This window comes from Brachyhypopomus gauderio, chromosome 8, assembly GCF_052324685.1.
Source record: "Brachyhypopomus gauderio isolate BG-103 chromosome 8, BGAUD_0.2, whole genome shotgun sequence".
NCBI classification, from domain to species: Eukaryota; Metazoa; Chordata; class Actinopteri; order Gymnotiformes; family Hypopomidae; genus Brachyhypopomus; species Brachyhypopomus gauderio.
Window position 1 is genome coordinate 22322602 of NC_135218.1, and position 16704 is coordinate 22339305.

General features: G+C 39.3%; 3 protein-coding genes across 3 annotated transcripts; all 3 read right to left on the reverse strand.

The window, feature by feature from the left end:
* Positions 1 to 3301: 3301 nt before the first annotated feature.
* On the reverse strand, positions 3302 to 5210 carry LOC143521954 (complement C1q-like protein 2). The gene is made up of 5 exons (XM_077015503.1): positions 4995 to 5210; positions 4817 to 4900; positions 4538 to 4621; positions 4148 to 4282; positions 3302 to 3948 (listed from the first exon to the last, which is right to left on the reverse strand). Exons 1-5 carry the CDS (start codon positions 5197 to 5199, stop codon positions 3662 to 3664), a joined length of 795 nt encoding a protein of 264 aa, XP_076871618.1. The 5' UTR covers positions 5200 to 5210; the 3' UTR covers positions 3302 to 3661.
* Positions 5211 to 10627: 5417 nt separating this feature from the next.
* Positions 10628 to 13898, reverse strand: LOC143521957 (cerebellin-2-like). Its single transcript, XM_077015517.1, has 3 exons — positions 13536 to 13898; positions 12556 to 12690; positions 10628 to 12220 (listed from the first exon to the last, which is right to left on the reverse strand). Exons 1-3 carry the CDS (start codon positions 13828 to 13830, stop codon positions 11925 to 11927), a joined length of 726 nt encoding a protein of 241 aa, XP_076871632.1. The 5' UTR covers positions 13831 to 13898; the 3' UTR covers positions 10628 to 11924.
* Positions 13899 to 14235: 337 nt separating this feature from the next.
* Positions 14236 to 16160, reverse strand: LOC143521958 (cerebellin-2-like). The gene is made up of 3 exons (XM_077015518.1): positions 15801 to 16160; positions 15347 to 15481; positions 14236 to 15182 (listed from the first exon to the last, which is right to left on the reverse strand). The coding sequence occupies exons 1-3, from the start codon at positions 16093 to 16095 to the stop codon at positions 14887 to 14889; spliced, it is 726 nt and encodes a 241-aa protein (XP_076871633.1). The 5' UTR covers positions 16096 to 16160; the 3' UTR covers positions 14236 to 14886.
* Positions 16161 to 16704: the final 544 nt, after the last annotated feature.

Consider the following 16704-nt stretch of genomic DNA (forward strand, 5'->3'; position numbering starts at 1 on the left):
AGTAGCCTAATCCATGTTATTTTCATTTCTATAGCCTAACTGGAATGAGCCTACGATCTTGTGTTTGATTCAACAGTATTTTATTTTAGTAATCTATACTGTATAAACAGGGGTCATATCCATTTTATGAAGAAACAATCTGGTTTCCAGCATCTATATGGCTAAAAGGAGGAGAAATGGCTAGAAGGATTCTGAGCTAGGATCAATGAAATGAAAGATACAAGGGGATGCCCTAACTTTGTGGAGACATTTTGGGGATGGCCCCTTCATGTTCCCACATGACTGCGCACCAGTTCAAAAAGCAAGGTCCGTAATGGCATGTATGAGTGAGTTTGATGGGAGAACGTAACCGTCCTGCACAGAGTTTTCACCTCAACCTGATAGAACACCGTTAATTAATAAGAGTGGAGACTGAGACTGACCTTCTCATCCAACATCAGTGTCTGACCTCACAAATGTGCTTGTGGAAGAATGGTCAAAATTCTTCTAAGTCTTGTAGAAAGCCTTCCTAGAAGAAGTGAAGGGTGTGTTGACATTAAAACCTATGGATGAAGAGTGGGATGTCACTCATATTCATATATATTCGAAGGCAGATGGGCGAATACTTTTGGCAGTATAGTCTCTTATGCATGTTAATCACTTTGGTATTTGGACTGAAGTCAGTAGGATTAAAGTGCCTTCAAATGCAGAAATGCTATATAAATAAAAATCGTATTGAAATGAAAATAGATTCATGTATATACATTGAATCGTTTAACCTACAGGCATAATGCATTATTATTAGCTTGCACAGCTAAAAAGAACAGCTGAATACATAGAGCCTGTGTGAAACAGTGGGTGGGGTGCACAGTTCTATCAACATGGTTTCTGAGTTGTGAGAAATTTTATAGACCAGGGCACCTTGCACTGACAGTGTGAAATGAGGTTAATGGGGTGTTGCAATGCATTAGATAGAAGATCCATTGTGGCAGCTTGTCCATTATTTGACCTCCTTGGTATTCTACTACATTTTTAATGTTGTTCATGTAATTCCAAACAGAGTCTGCAACTAATAATTTTAAATATTAATGGAGGCCCATAAATAACAGTTAACTGAGTTATTGATTGTATTTATTCTTTTTTGTGTTCATTTAAAGTCTTTAGCATTGAAACATTTAATCTACAGCTACAGGTTTGATTTGGCTCAGGGCTGCCATATATTAAGCTCTATATTAGATTACCAACAAGCCTTGCATTTCAGGAGTGTACACTGTTTCAGGAGTAAACAGTCTCAAAGGGTCTTTGTGAAAAGTGTATATGTGCTGATCTCACTGGCTTTGTCTATAAAAAGCTGTAAAAAAGAGGATGTCAAAACAGCCACACCAAAGCCAGCTGCGATAACAAGTTTGCAGAAACTGCCAACCCTGTGAAATAGAAACTTTAAGAACAAATATCGTAACTTGATTAAAGGCTGCATCTCAACAGGATTTTATTAATGGCAGCATCTAAACTACCTTAAGCTGCTCCTCAGCTTGTGATGATGAGAATCTGGAACACAAAATCTCTTTAAAGTATGATGCTTGTAGAGATCAACCACGAAAACAAGAATATACCTTAAAAGGCCTCCCTTTTTTATTGCTCATTCTAGCACATCCCATTGCTCTCCTTAGCTGCTTTTAGCAAGCTGACATGGTTGGACATCAGTTGACATGGCTTCTAGGATATTTGCATGTCTCCAGTTCCATCAATCATGAAGACAAGATCCTATGAGAAATTGAAGACCATGCTTCATATAATTTTCAGGACCCTGCCTGAGGGATGACAGTTGGGTTAGTAACTGTTTGAGTCAAGGCAGTTCTTTATGCTGGAAACCTAAACTGACACTCAGAGTTTTATAGCCAGGGTTCAACAAGGAGAGTGTTATCAGCTAGAGGCCACTTCCCCTCATCAGCTTCCCACCTTTAGTACCTTAATGCACTGCTACATCTGTAGGCATCAGAAGTGGGACTTGAGTGGAGACATCTGTTGAACCTTCAGAATTGCTTTGCTCTGTCAGAGTTGCCAGATTTGCTAAAACCCTAAAAAGTGTCTGAATACTCTACATTATATTATTATTAAAAAAGAAATGAAACATTGTGATTTCACAAGGAGTGCTGTAGTTTTACATATGCAAAATGTATTTTTAAACACAAAAAACACATTTAAACAGACATACACAGCTCATGTGCCAGTGATTAGAATGTAGCTTGGGCAGGCTTATCTATAGCAGCATAACTAAAGGAAGGGACCTGGAGGTGACCACAGTCATGAGGGCTCACTGAGACATTGCTTTCACTCAAGTCATTGTCACAAGTGATCACATGACATGGGTGGATGACAGCATCAACATCTCAGATTACCAGAAGACTCAGTGACTGGGGGCCCGCAAGCTCCACACTTTCATATGTAGTATATTAACTGAAAGCTCGTATAATTAGGTGAGTCTTAAGTCTATATTTAAAGTAAAAAGCTTTAAAGAAGAAAAAGAATATCTCCTCTTTCCCCCGTTTTTTGGTTCTCATTAGCCACTATAACCCACAGCATGTTACTATCCGATCCGAAAAAAAGCTGTTTACTGGCTCACCTGGCTACACTAAAAGATATAAAAAGAAAATGCCTAAATATGACTATGCAAAGATAATTAAGCATATTTCCCTGCTTCACTGTTCAGTGTTGTCTGCAGTTCAGGCTAAATAATGGAGTGCTGGTATTTGGCCAGTGAAGTGGGAAAGTGGAGTGTTCGATAGATAATGTGTTTTTTGTATAAGAAGACTAAAGGGCTTTTTACAAAGAGAGATTTCCATTCTGATTGGGTCTATTACAAGAATATTGACTTTGTACCGCTTTGCATTGCGGTACAGTTCCACTGGTTATTAATAGAGTAGCGACCTCTACAGGCAGAAGGAATGCAGTGGCAGAGTACCGATAACAACTTTAAGGCTGGAACATATATCTGACCCTACACCAAGGATGAACCAGCACTGATAATCTTTTCACTCTCTAATGGATTACTGGTCAAACTTGCTCCTAACCTCGCTACATGTTATCAGAGATTGAAAATAATTCATGTGAAACATGAAGCTGTGTTCTTGTCCAGTAGGTGGCGATAGTGAACCGTAACCTAAATCATGATTTCCCTCATACACACCTAGTGAAATAATATATTTTGTTAGCTGCAATCCCGAGTGTTCTTGTTTTAAGCTACATTTTAAAAAATTAACAGAGACATAGAAATGTGTACCTGAATCAAACAAACTACACTTGTAGGTTTCATGTTTTCACATTTGCCATTTTATTTTTTGCATTTCTGTTTTTTTTGTGTGTGTATTTGTTGTTGACGTTTTTGGCTTGCACTTCTTTTGATTTTTTCATGGTTTTTTGCTGTTCATATTTTGAATATGTACCTTTATTTGGGGATTTGTAGTCACACATTTTATATTGTAACTTATGTTATGCTTTGTACTAAGCAAAATACCAGCATGTGGTATGCATTTTTTCCAAACACAGTTGGCAATGGATAACCACAGTAAATCTTGTTACAAAAAGTTTTTGTTACAAATCACACTTGTGTATGAGTATGTTCAAATTTGCTATTGTTCTTAAAGTAACAGAGTTTTTGTGATGAAAGCACTGCATTATTTATTTATACAGTGAAAAGCAGATGTCCACTAAATGTTGTGTGGCAGTTTACATTATCAAATATAATCCTGCTTTGCCATAACTGCACGTAAACTGTATCTCCTTTTTCCAGCAGGAGAGACACTCCATTAGAGGTGTTCACTGTGAATCTAATGGCCAAGTGACCATGTGCTACAAGAACTTGCTGCTGGTTCTTCATTAAGGATGTTGTTACAGGTACCTGTTCATTAGCTGGAGCATAAATGTACAGGGTAAACAGGTAGACTCCTTTCACTGGGGCTGTGAAAATTCCTGCATAATAATAATAATCATCAATTATACAACAATGATAAACCAAAACGCAGCAAAAATATTTTAATGACTATTGTTATTTTAATGATTAGTGGTTTATAGATGAGAATGGAGTTGTTGTATTTAGCTTTGTTAATTAAATAATGGGTTTTGTAAGGGTATAAGAATATTAAGTTTGATTTGATTGTAGATTTGATACCTGTGGAAGGGTTGTATGCATTGCCAACGTTTGTGAAGACATGTCGGAATGCCAGAGTCGTTTGTTGGTTGAACGGTCCGATGGTGTTAAGGAAACCCTCCCCCACAAGGGCAGCGGAAAATGCCACCTTCATGCCTGAAGCAGAAACGTAACGCTAACTGTGATGGTCACTGGGATTATTCATCAGATTGCCAATATTACATATTGATGATCAGTCGATGCCCTATACCCCTATATCATTTTCTTCATCCCTTACTTAAAAACATACTTAAAGTATAATAGTTTTTAATTAATCTAAAAAGATGACTAATGTCTAATAATGCTGAATTGAGAAATCATGGCAAACACAGAAATTAAAATAAAACAATAACCCAGATGATTTTGAATTACCTTGGTTTTGATTTTTCAGTTGCTCCACACTGACCTCTGTGGTTCCTATCCGGTTTTTTAAAACTCCAAGCTCATTCAAAAGTGCTAAAATAAAACACAGAATGAGGTTTAAGCAGTGTGTACACATGCAGGGGACAGTTTTGCTCATCTTGTCTATGACCAGTATATTATTTTATACAGGTCCCACAACAGTGCTAAAATAACATCACAGAAGAAGAGGATTTTCAATTTCAAGATTGAGATACAAAACAAAAAAACAAGCAGATTATTTTCAGTTACCTTTATTTTGTTTTTGTACGTCCTTCACATTAGCATCTGTGGTGCTTGAACTGACCTTTAAATCTCTAAGTTCCATCGACAGTGCTAAAATAACATCACAGAAGAAGAAGATTCAACTGTGTATCGAAATGCAGTTTCATTTACTGAAAGTGAGGCAAGGAAAATGCTCTTACTATACCCTTGTTCTCTTTCTGCAGCTCCTTCACAAGCTTCTCACTGGCTCCCAGTTTGGCCTCCATCGTGTTGACCTGTGTCTTGGTGTTCTGGAGTTCAGCTTTCATCTGGATCAGTAGAGCCGCGATTGTATCAATATCATCACTCAGATCATCTGTCTTACATGGAGGGCACCAGAGCAGCACCAGCAGAACTATGAAGAACTTCATTTTGATCCTGAGATCTTTTCTCTTCTCTTCCTCTTCGAATGTAACACTGGTTCAGCTTCCTCCAGATGTTATTCTCTGTCCTGGGAATTTGGACATTAAATCTGTTCAGGTTATGCGATATTTTAGCAAGTTATCATATGTGTACATATCACAAAATATACAAGTTAAAGAGAAAATATTAATTTCAAACGTCTATAATAAGAAAACAAGTTAATGACTCGTTAATGACATTTCTACATTGTAACTTACATTAGACAATAAGTGGCAGGTAATCAGTGCTTTGACTGTAAGTATTCAAAAAACCTGACAACACATGTTTGTTCTTTATGGAAAAAACACATCGCTATGCACAATAAGGTTATTTGCTTTACACCAACACTTTAATTAGTCAGAAAAAAGAGAGAGACTTTAGGTTGTTGTAAAGCAAACACAACATTGCAGGATAATTGCGATGTCATTATCAACAAACAATAGAAACAATATTATGTTTTAATAAAGTAAATCAATATAAGTGCTTTAATCATGCCTTACCTCCAGAACGTAAAGACTGAAACGTGAGACACCTTATGTTAAGCAGAAGAGGAAGCAGAAGAGGAATTGGATGATGTAGACAAGATTATGTAAGCAAAAGATTGAAAAGATACACAGACATTTTAAAATATGTGCACAGATTGCAACACTTCATATTGCTAAAATGTACACAAATATACATGCGTTTGATACTGCAGTGTGTTCACAAGTGCCCCTTTGCTTATAATGCTTAGACTATATAGTTGATATTTGCTTATAATGCATAGACTACATATAGTATAAGCTTTGCTTCCCATTGCCATATTTTGTCAATTGTGATTTTTACACCGCAATCAAAATTTGTCCTCCGCTTTTAACCCATCTGTGCAGTTAGAACACACACTCACACACTAGTGAATGTGATACTAGGGGGCTGTGGATCACACAGCGGTGGGCAGCCCTAGCCCGGCGCCCGGGGAGCAATTGGGGTTAGGTGCCTTGCTCAAGGGCACCTCAACCATGGCTTCAGGTCTGGGAATCGAACTCACAACCCTCCAGTAACAAGACCACTTCCCTACCACTAGGCCATGACTGCCCCTCAAGATCATCTCTCTGAACTTCCATATTATTTGGAGAATAACACAGCAACACCAGCAGAGATACAAACAACTACGAAAGACCATCAGTCCTCTCCTCTCCAATCAAGCTGTTCCTCACTGTCTGACTCAAAACTTTGAAGTCAACACCTTATCACATCACAGATCCAACTCGACTACAATACCCAGAATCCTTCACTCCCCACAGGCCTCATTTGATCGTTACCGGATTATTGAATACACCTGTGTTGCTGTCCCATTAGATATTTAGGCCCATTTCCCCTTCCGTTAGTTGCGAAGTATTGCTCCCTTATTGTTTGTGCATACTGAGCGGCTCTATGTCTGCATTTCTGGTTTCGTCTCTAGCCTGCTCCCTCGGATTTGGTGGCTTGGATTCCCCTGTCTTTACCCCTGCCTGTTCCCTGTGTTTCATGTTGACAAGTGTCACGTACTATGGACCCTGCCTGTCTTTAGCTCATCTCTACATTTCTGTGTACACATTAAATACCTTTGATCTGCATGAGTCTCTCCGACTTTGTATCTTTACACACCTGAATCTGCCTAGAACAGACAGTTTTCGTGATTCAGACTTTTAATGCAGTGCATCTACATGTGGTTTTGCAGTGACAAAAATCAGTTTTCAAGATTTTGCCATGAGTCACAGTGATAGGATGACCACCACACTACACTGTGTCTCCTCATTGAAGTTTTTAGCCACTGATTACAGAGCCCAGGGCAGTTAACACATTCCCTCCAATAGTGTACTACAGTCAGAACATACAGATTATTCATATTAAAATATATTTCTAATTAGTTTATATAAGCTTTAGTCAGCCCCACTGACTTTTTTTTTAATTGTATGTTTGGAGGTTTTTACAGTATCTGTGTTTCAGCCCTTTTCCTGTGCTAGGTTTTGTTGCCCCACAAAAACATGGTTGTCAGTACTGGCCCGTGACCTGATACTCCGTCAGGCTCTCTCCTGTTGTTTTGGGAATGCTTGCTTGTGTTTGATGATCTTAGAGATGGCCTCTTATTACGCTAGCCTCAGCGTACACAGTGTTCACACGTGGGGCTGTGAGACCCGCAGCCCCCCTGACCCCTGACCCTTTACTTCCTCTTTGCATGATTCATGGTAATGAACCACCTTCTCACTTCAGCAATGAGTGACTGGTAGACATTTATTGCTAATCACTGTCCATTTCTTAGACCGTCACCTCTGTTCTGTGCCCCACTTATGACGAGTAAACTGGGTTATGTTGAGTTAGGCTGAGACTATTTTAGTCTAAATTCTTTGCTGACTGGGTCAGAATGAGGGTTTTGAGGGTTGTTCCCAGTATGCAGTGGTTATGTCCTAACAAAAGTGGTCCAAGGAGGGGCAACGGGTGAACCAGCAACAGGGTTGTGGGTGCCCAAGGCTCACTGTGTGAAGACTTAACTTGTCTGGGTCCCACAAACATCACGCAAAGTTAAGTCCCAGTACCGGGTTGATCTCACTATCACAAAGGTGGGAACTCAAGGAGAGTTTTGTCCTCTGTGGGACATTTCTCAGCTGTTGCTTTGCCCCCCAGGCCTTATATGTTATATCTTCATGTCCACTGTAGTACAGACATATTCACACACATGATTAAACTCACAATGTTTCGTGTTGTGGAAAAATGGATGTTCTGTTGTGCACCCTTATCTTAGCAGTGCAGTATAAAGAACCATTAACAGATCATCTCATTGTTAACAGATCTGGTCATAGTCACAGGTTGCAACAGTAACTAAAGTGAAATTTTGAAGATTACACATTTTCTATAACTGCCTTTCTTTCCTTCACATGTATGATAATTTCTCTTTTTTACATAGCGAATAACAGATGACCACTGAAAGTGCTGTGACAATAATTATCATCAAATATGACTTTTTTCCCTTTTAATAGCACACAAATGTGATCTTCTGACAGCAGGGAAGCTCCATTAGAGATGCTCACACAGTGGGGACCAGTCTAGTGGCCATATGCTAAGACAACTATCTCTGTATTCTTCATTATGGATGTGAAGGGCACAATACTAAGAAGGGGCTACAACACAGCACTGACTGATGTTCAAGAGTAGTCTATAATGAGTATATGTTAAAGTCATAGAAGTATAGGACAGATCTGTTGTGGTTACTGATCTTCATATAGTCTCTAATAGAAAAACTGGTGCAGGGGGGATGGTGCAGGGACAACAACCTCTGCATCAATGTCAAGAAAACAAAGGAGATGATTGTGGACTTCAGGAAGAAGCAACATGCTCATCCCCTCCTGCACGTCGGAGGAGCCGCGGTGGAAGTAGTCTCCAGCTACAAATACTTGGGAGTACACCTGAGTAACGACCTCTCCTGGAGCTACAACACCTCAAGCCTGGTAAAGAAGGCACACCAGCGGCTCTACTTCCTCAGGCGGATGAGGCGAGCAGGACTCGGGAGCCCCATTCTCAGCTCCTTTTACAGATGCGTGGTGGAGAGCGTGCTGTGCTCCAGCATCACCGTGTGGCACGGAAGCTGCTCTGCTGCAGACAGAAAAGCTCTGCAGAGGGTGGTGAAAGCTGCACAAAGGACTGTCGGAGTCACTCTCCCCACCACCTTGGACATCTACACCTCCAGGTGCAGGAAAAGGGCCTCCTGCATCAGAAAGGACCCCTCACACCCCGCTCACTCACTTTTTGTCCCGCTCCCCTCAGCATACCTGTCAAGTGTCCCGTTTTGGCCGGGACAGTTCCGTATTTTACCGCTCTGTCCCGGCGACGTCCCGTATTTTTATTTTCCCGTATTTTCAGTTTTCAATTTTTATTTTTTTAAAGCATTCATGTGCCGCTCCAAACAGAATTCTGTCACTAGCCTCGCGAGAACTGCCACCCAGACTACTGCAGATGACAGTTCTCGCGAGGCTAGTGACAGAATTCTGTTTGGCGCGGCACATGAATGCTTTAAAAAATATATAAATTAAAACTCGCGGGTTTAGTGTCGACAGTGGGAGCAAACGTGGAACAACAAATCAGAGATGGATTTAACGAGAGAAGGCAGTCCTGCCTAAAAAGCTAAGCGTACGTGTAAGTACCTTGACGAATGGGACAGGGAATTTACTTTCCTAAAGAGGAGCATGAAGGGGCATAGCTACTTATTCTGTAAGATATGTAGCTGTGATTTTAGTGCCTCTCATGGGGGAAGGAACGATGTCCGTCAGCACGAACAATCTGCCAAGCACAAACGCGGTCTAAAGGCACAGAAATATGCCCAGGAGATGTCCCCATTTGTAGCTAGAAATACCACTAGAATTTTTTTTATTTTTTTTATTCATTTGTAGTTCAAAACATAATTGGGGTGTTTTTTCTTCACTTTTGCCACTCCAAAGATGTTTTCGTTTCTCCTACAGCCTCGATTGCGGCTATATGCAAATAACTGATTATGCAAATTATGCGATGACGTCATATACGGGAAATGTCCCGTATTTTTTAATACAAAACGGTATGCCCCTCAGGCAAAAGGCTGCGGAGCATCAAATGCAGAACCAACAGACTGAAAAACAGCTTCATTCCAGAAGCTGTGAGACTCCTGAACTCTAGATAAGAAACACACACATACATACACACACTGCACTGTCACTTTAGTCACTATGCCACTTACTTCATATGGTCATCCCAGTGTTGCTGGTACTTAACAGAGATATGTCCAAATTGCTGCTGCTGTCTGCACTGTTCACACTTTATTTTATTATATTTTCTTTTCTTTTTGTAAAGACATTTATAGCTTATATTTATAGTGATATTTAAATGCCCTCTTGTTTACATTGGTTCTTTAATTAATAATGCTGGGTTTGCTTTAAAAACTGGGACCTTGAGATTGTGAATTTCGTTCCACCTCATGCACCACATGTGATGCGAATGACAATAAAGAATCCTTGAATCCTTGAAAACATAAAAACAATCCAAGATTCCTATTTAAAACTTCATCAAGTCTAAATTGGGTTAATTCCCAAATTGAACCTCTAATTCCACAGGAATGCAGCAATAATAGTTTTATGAAGTTCTTTAATGATAAGATTGATAATATTAGGGAAAAAATGTATCACGCTATCTCAGATCCTGACAATATGCAAAAGCGCTCTAGCAGCTGTCGAGTCAGCTCTGATGTTCTTTTAGAGTTCCTTTCCCCAATCGGTTGTGAGGAGCTTATTTCCTTGGCAAATTCTTCCAAACCCTCCATGTGTATACTGGACGCTGTACAACACGTCTACTCAAAGAACTACTGCATAGTAATAAAGAAACTTTGCTGTCATGACCAGACAGAATAGCAGACACTTGCAGATGTAGCACAGGATTTATTTCAAAGGGGCAGAGAAACAGTCCAGATCGGTAACGACAAGTAGAGACCAAACACCAGAGCACCAAACAAAGGATGACATCAACAGGAAGGTAAGGATCAAACTAAATCTAGACAGGCCAACGCTTTGTAGAGACGAACACATCTCGGCAAATACTCAGCAAGGAATGACTTACTCATTCACAAAATATATGGGGTGTGTGACAGGTGAATTCAATCAATAGGATGGTGCTATCAACCACAATAATCTACTGGATAGGCTGAGAAACTCATGGGCATAAGAGGTCAAGCACTGCTGATTCAAATCTTGGCTTGAATCCTACGTGACAGATACAGATACCAATTTGTTCTACTAAATAATAAATACTCAGACCGTCGACAGACAGAAACTTGGGTACTCATGAAAAGCAAAGTTCCTGTGAAACCTGTAGAGACCTCTGCTTCCCAATAAAATAGACATTTCAGAAGACATTCATATACTCTGTTGTTTCTGTATCAATGTTGTGTTGTATGAAAGTGCAATCCATTTCTGCTCCTGGATTGTATGTGAAACATACACAAAACATGATGGTTCATCTTGAATGAAATACAAAATCTTTCCTGAAACATTGAGATTTTCAATATTTTGTGTATGATACCCCTGTTACATGGCTGGTGAAGTGGTGAGTTGTTCCACAAACCACTGCTTCTGGAAGGAGGACTAGTCAACATAGAGACTAAGATATGACAGGAACATAGTCACTACACACCCCAATACCCTTATATATCACAACACCTCACACTTCAGCATGGAATGGAGCTTAGGAAGCCTGCCTGTCTGTCTGTCTGTCTGTCTCTGATTTACGATTTCAGAGTTGAACCTTAGGTTTTAACTGCTCAGTCGATCCTACTTTGAGCTTGAAGGCTTGTCAAGAGATTATATTTTACTTGAAGCAATCTGGAAAAGGGTTCCAGAAAAAAGGTGTTTCTGAGATTCCCAGAACATCAGCCAGGAGACTCTCAGTCAACTGAAGAACCACACTGAATGGGAACATGTATTACACATATGTATCTTCTAAAAAGGTAGAAAAAAAACTAAATTACCTTCAGATATTCAGATAATTATTACGATTTTATTATGAACATTTAATGAACAACTTCCTTTTAAATAATTGTATATTTTTATGTTGAACTTGCAGGTAGAAGCAGGTCTGCTTTGTGAAGCCTCACAAAGTGATGGGGAGAGACCGACCCTTACGGTTACATTCACTGATCCATATTACAGAATATGAGCTCCTAATTGTCATTTAGAGTAAAAAGCAGCTGTCCACTGAAGGTACTGTGGCAATTTTTATTATCCATTATGACTCTGTTCTCCCATAACTGCACGTAGACAACGTCTCCTGCTTCCAGCAGCAAGGACGCACCATTGGAGGCGTTCACAAGATGCAGGCCAACTTGGTGACCATGTACCACAAGAACTTGCACTCCGTTCTTCATTAAAGATACTGTTGAAGGGTATTTGTCACTAGAACCAGCATAAACAAATATCTCAAACTTGTAGACCCCTCTCACAGGTGCTGTGAAAATCCCTGTGAAGAAATAATAGAAGACAAAACACAGGTTAAATTAATGCATGCAAAAGTAATATAATCTATAGCAGGAGTGGCCAACCTGCGGGTCGCGATATAATACTTATTTTTTGTCCATTACAGCCCCCCCCCATCAACAATTTACATGTCCATGTATGAAGTGGCTGTTTGCCGTAACACACTAAGAAAAATTGGCTCTTGGTCTCTGACAGGTTAGCCACCCCTGATCTATAGGGATGAATAGGGGATAGGATATATAGTAATCTATGGGGATGAAGATAAAGTTTACTAATACATAAATATATGCACACATATGAATACATTTGCATTTGTACCTGTGTGTGGATTGTATGGCTTTCCAATATTTGTGAAGACATGTCTGTATATCAGTGTGATTCTAGTGTCCAAAGGGCCAATGTTCTGATTGCCACCTGATCCCAAAAGAGATGCTGAAAAGGCCACCTTTATATCTAAAGACAAATGAAACACATTTATTCATCTGCTAAAGCATTTACATTGACATAATCCACAAATATCCTGAACTGTTTTTATATGAAGAACAGAGTGAAATGTTTCAAATCCCACCCACCCAGGACACCATCTCTTCGTTCCTCTACCTTCAGGACGAAGATACAGGACAATAATAACCCGGACAAACAGGCTGAGGAACTGTTTCTTTCCCAGAGCTGTAACATCCATCACTCCCCCTGCAAACCCAAATCTTTAGGACCTATTGCACTACACTATTAATATAAGCACTATTGCACTATATCTCTCATTTGCAACTTTGCACCCAAAACTTGTATCGCTGCTATTAATATTTTTAGTTTAATTAGAACACTTTAATACTATACATAATGTAAATACACTATATGTTATACCATGACACATAATCAAAACAATCATACCATCATGCCATAATTGCCTCACCTACACCATGTTGCTGATACAAACCAGTATCAGTATCTGTCCCGACAGACTAGTGAAATGTTTTATGTATATATGTTGTCTCGCACTGTTTTTTATTGTTTTAATCTTGTTATGTGACTAAGAGGTACCACTCAGAATCTCGTTGTATCATGTACAATGACAATAAATTCTACTCTACTCTACTCTACTCTAACAGTCAGCATGTTACAACTTGATTATTTAAAAACCTTTTTTTTTTCAAATCCACTATTTTTATTTTTATTTTAATGTAAAATCTACAATCTCAGCTGCCTCTGCTTAAAATCTGAATCAGAGGTTTACACTACCCACAGGATTGAATCAATGTAGTTCAATTAAAGAAAGGATCATGACGTCCTTACAGTACCCTTGTTCTCTTTCTGCAGCTCCTCCACGTGTTTCTCACTGGTTCTCAGTCTTTCCTCCATACTGCTCATCTGGGTCAGTAGAAAAGTAATGATTGAGGACTGATAGGTTTGCTGAATGGAGGTTTTTCCAACAGTAGCTTCAGGACTCTGTTCTTCAGCATGACGTTTGTTCTTGCTGGTCTCTGTCTTAACCTGTAGAATGGTCTGCTTCCCAATGGACTCATGATCATCACCCTGAACCTCCATCTTATATGGAGAACAGCACAGCAGCACCAGCAGAGCTACAGACTTCATTCTGTACCTGAGATCTTCTCTTGGTAGTCTGTAGCTCACTGCCAGTCTCTGATAGACTATGGTTCTTATAGGGTAGTTTACTGTGGTCAAATGCCCCTCATATCTTCGCCAAAGCTCTACTGCAGATAATGATTTGAGAGAAGTTAATGTATTAATGTATTTATCATTTACAGAAACATGTCAAAAGCTTAAATGGAAACTGGCTAAAATGAAAATTTTTAACTGTAATGACCCCTCCTCTATGTCTCCTCCATGTGGTGCAAAGCAATAATTCCAGTTAATATTTAACATTCAGCAGTTATAGGCTACTCATTTCAAAGTGCTGCTGCTTTGGTAACAACACTGTAGTTGTTGAGAGTTTAACCTTAATGGTGAGCAAGAACAGTCCAAAGCAGTTTGGTATGGCATCAAAGTAAAGTACAAAGTTTATTGAAAACAAAAGACAGAAAAATAGAAATGGATTGATCCAGAGATCTCCATTACACACACTCAAGTGCATCTGCAAGAGAGAGCTGACCTCTCTCACAGACCGTAGTTCTTATACTATTTTGATACATGATTACATCCTACTTCTGAAACATGAATTACGCATGTTAGGTCTCATTGGTGGCCCACATAAAGTGAGGGTGAGGTATCACCCTATCACCCCTCTCCTGCCAAGGTCATTGGGCCAAGGCCTCCTTGTTCTTCCGGTCCACCAGATATACCATTCAGAAGCAAGGCACGCCAGATATACTACCATTCTGATGCAGCTCATCCTTATCTACAGGCCCGAAGCCTCCAGGACTGCCTGACTCAGTCAACTCATGAACCACACTGAATGGGAACATGTACTACACATATGTATATATCTTCAAAAAAGGTAGAAAAAAACCTACAGATATTCAGATAATTATTATGAACATTTTAATGAATAACGTCTTTTTAAATCATTGTATATTTTTATGTTGAAGTTGCAGGTAGAAGCAGGTCTGCTTTGTTAAGCCTCACAAAGTGATGGGGAGAGACCGACCCTTACGGTTACATTCACTAATCCATATTACAGAATATGAGCTCCTAATTGTCATTTAGAGTAAAAAGCAGCTGTCCACTGAAGGTGCTGGGGCAATTTTTATTATCCATTATGACTCTGTTCTCCCATAACTGCACGTAGACAACGTCTCCTGCTTCCAGCAGCAAGGACGCACCATTGGAGGCGTTCACAGTATGCAGGCCAACTTGGTGACCATGTACCACAAGAACTTGGACTCCGTTCTTCATTAAAGATACTGTTGAAGGGTATTTGTCACTAGAACCAGCATAAACAAATATCTCAAACTTGTAGACCCCTCTCACAGGTGCTGTGAAAATCCCTGTGAAGAAATAATAGAAGACAAAACACAGGTTAAATTAATGCATGCAAAAGTATTATAATCTATAGGGATGAATAAGGGATATATAGTCATCTATGGGGATGAAGATAAAGTTTACTAATACATAAATATATGCACACATATGAATACATTTGCATTTGTACCTGTGTGTGGATTGTATGGCTTTCCAATATTTGTGAAGACATGTCTGTATATCAGTGTGATTCTAGTGTCGAAAGGGCCAATGTTCTGATTGCCACCTGACCCCAAAAGAGATGCTGAAAAGGCCACCTTTATATCTAAAGACACATGAAACATGACATTTATTAATCTGCTAAAGCATATACATTGACACAATTCACAAATATTCTGAACTGTTTTTATATGAAGAGCAGAGTGAAATATTCATACTTTTAACTGTCAGAATTTTTCAACTTGATTATTTAAAAACCTATTTTTTTCAAATCCACTATTTTGATCTTAGTTGTGTTTTACCTGAGTGTAAAATCTGTAATCTCAACTGCCTCTGCTTAAAATCTGAATCAGAGGTTTACACTACACACAGGATTGAATCAATGTAGTTCAATTAAAGAAAGGATCATGACATCCTTACAGTACCCTTGTTCTCTTTCTGCAGCTCCTCCACGTGTTTCTCACTGGTTCTCAGTCTTTCCTCCATACTGCTCATCTGGGTCAGTAGAAAAGTAATGATTGAGGACTGATAGGTTTGCTGAATGGAGGTTTTTCCAACAGTAGCTTCAGGACTCTGTTCTTCAGCATGACGTTTGTTCTTGCTGGTCTCTGTCTTAACCTGTAGAATGGTCTGCTTCCCAATGGACTCATGATCATCACCCTGAACCTCCATCTTATATGGAGAACAGCACAGCAGCACCAGCAGAGCTACAGACTTCATTCTGTACCTGAGATCTTCTCTTGGTAGTCTGTAGCTCACTGCCAGTCTGTGATAGACTATGGTTCTTATAGGGTAGTTTACTGTGGTCAAATGCCCCTCATATCTTCGCCAAAGCTCTACTGCAGATAATGATTTGAGAGAAGTTAATGTATTAATGTATTTATCATTTACAGAAACATGTCAAAAGCTTAAATGGAAACTGGCTAAAATGAAAATTTTTAACTGTAATGACCCCTCCTCTATGTCTCCTCCATGTGGTGCAAAGCAATAATTCCAGTTAATATTTAACATTCAGCAGTTATAGGCTACTCATTTCAAAGTGCTGCTGCTTTGGTAACAACACTGTAGTTGTTGAGATTTTAACCTTAATGGTGAGCAAGAACAGTCCAAAGCAGTTTGGTATGGCATCAAAGTAAAGTACAAAGTTTATTGAAAACAAAAGACAGAAAAATAGAAATGGATTGATCCAGAGATCTCCATTACACACACTCAAGTGCATCTCCAAGAGAGAGCTGACCTCTCTCACAGACCGTAGTTCTTATACTATTTTGATACATGATTACATCCTACTTCTGAAACATGAATTACGCATGTTAGGTCTCATTGGTG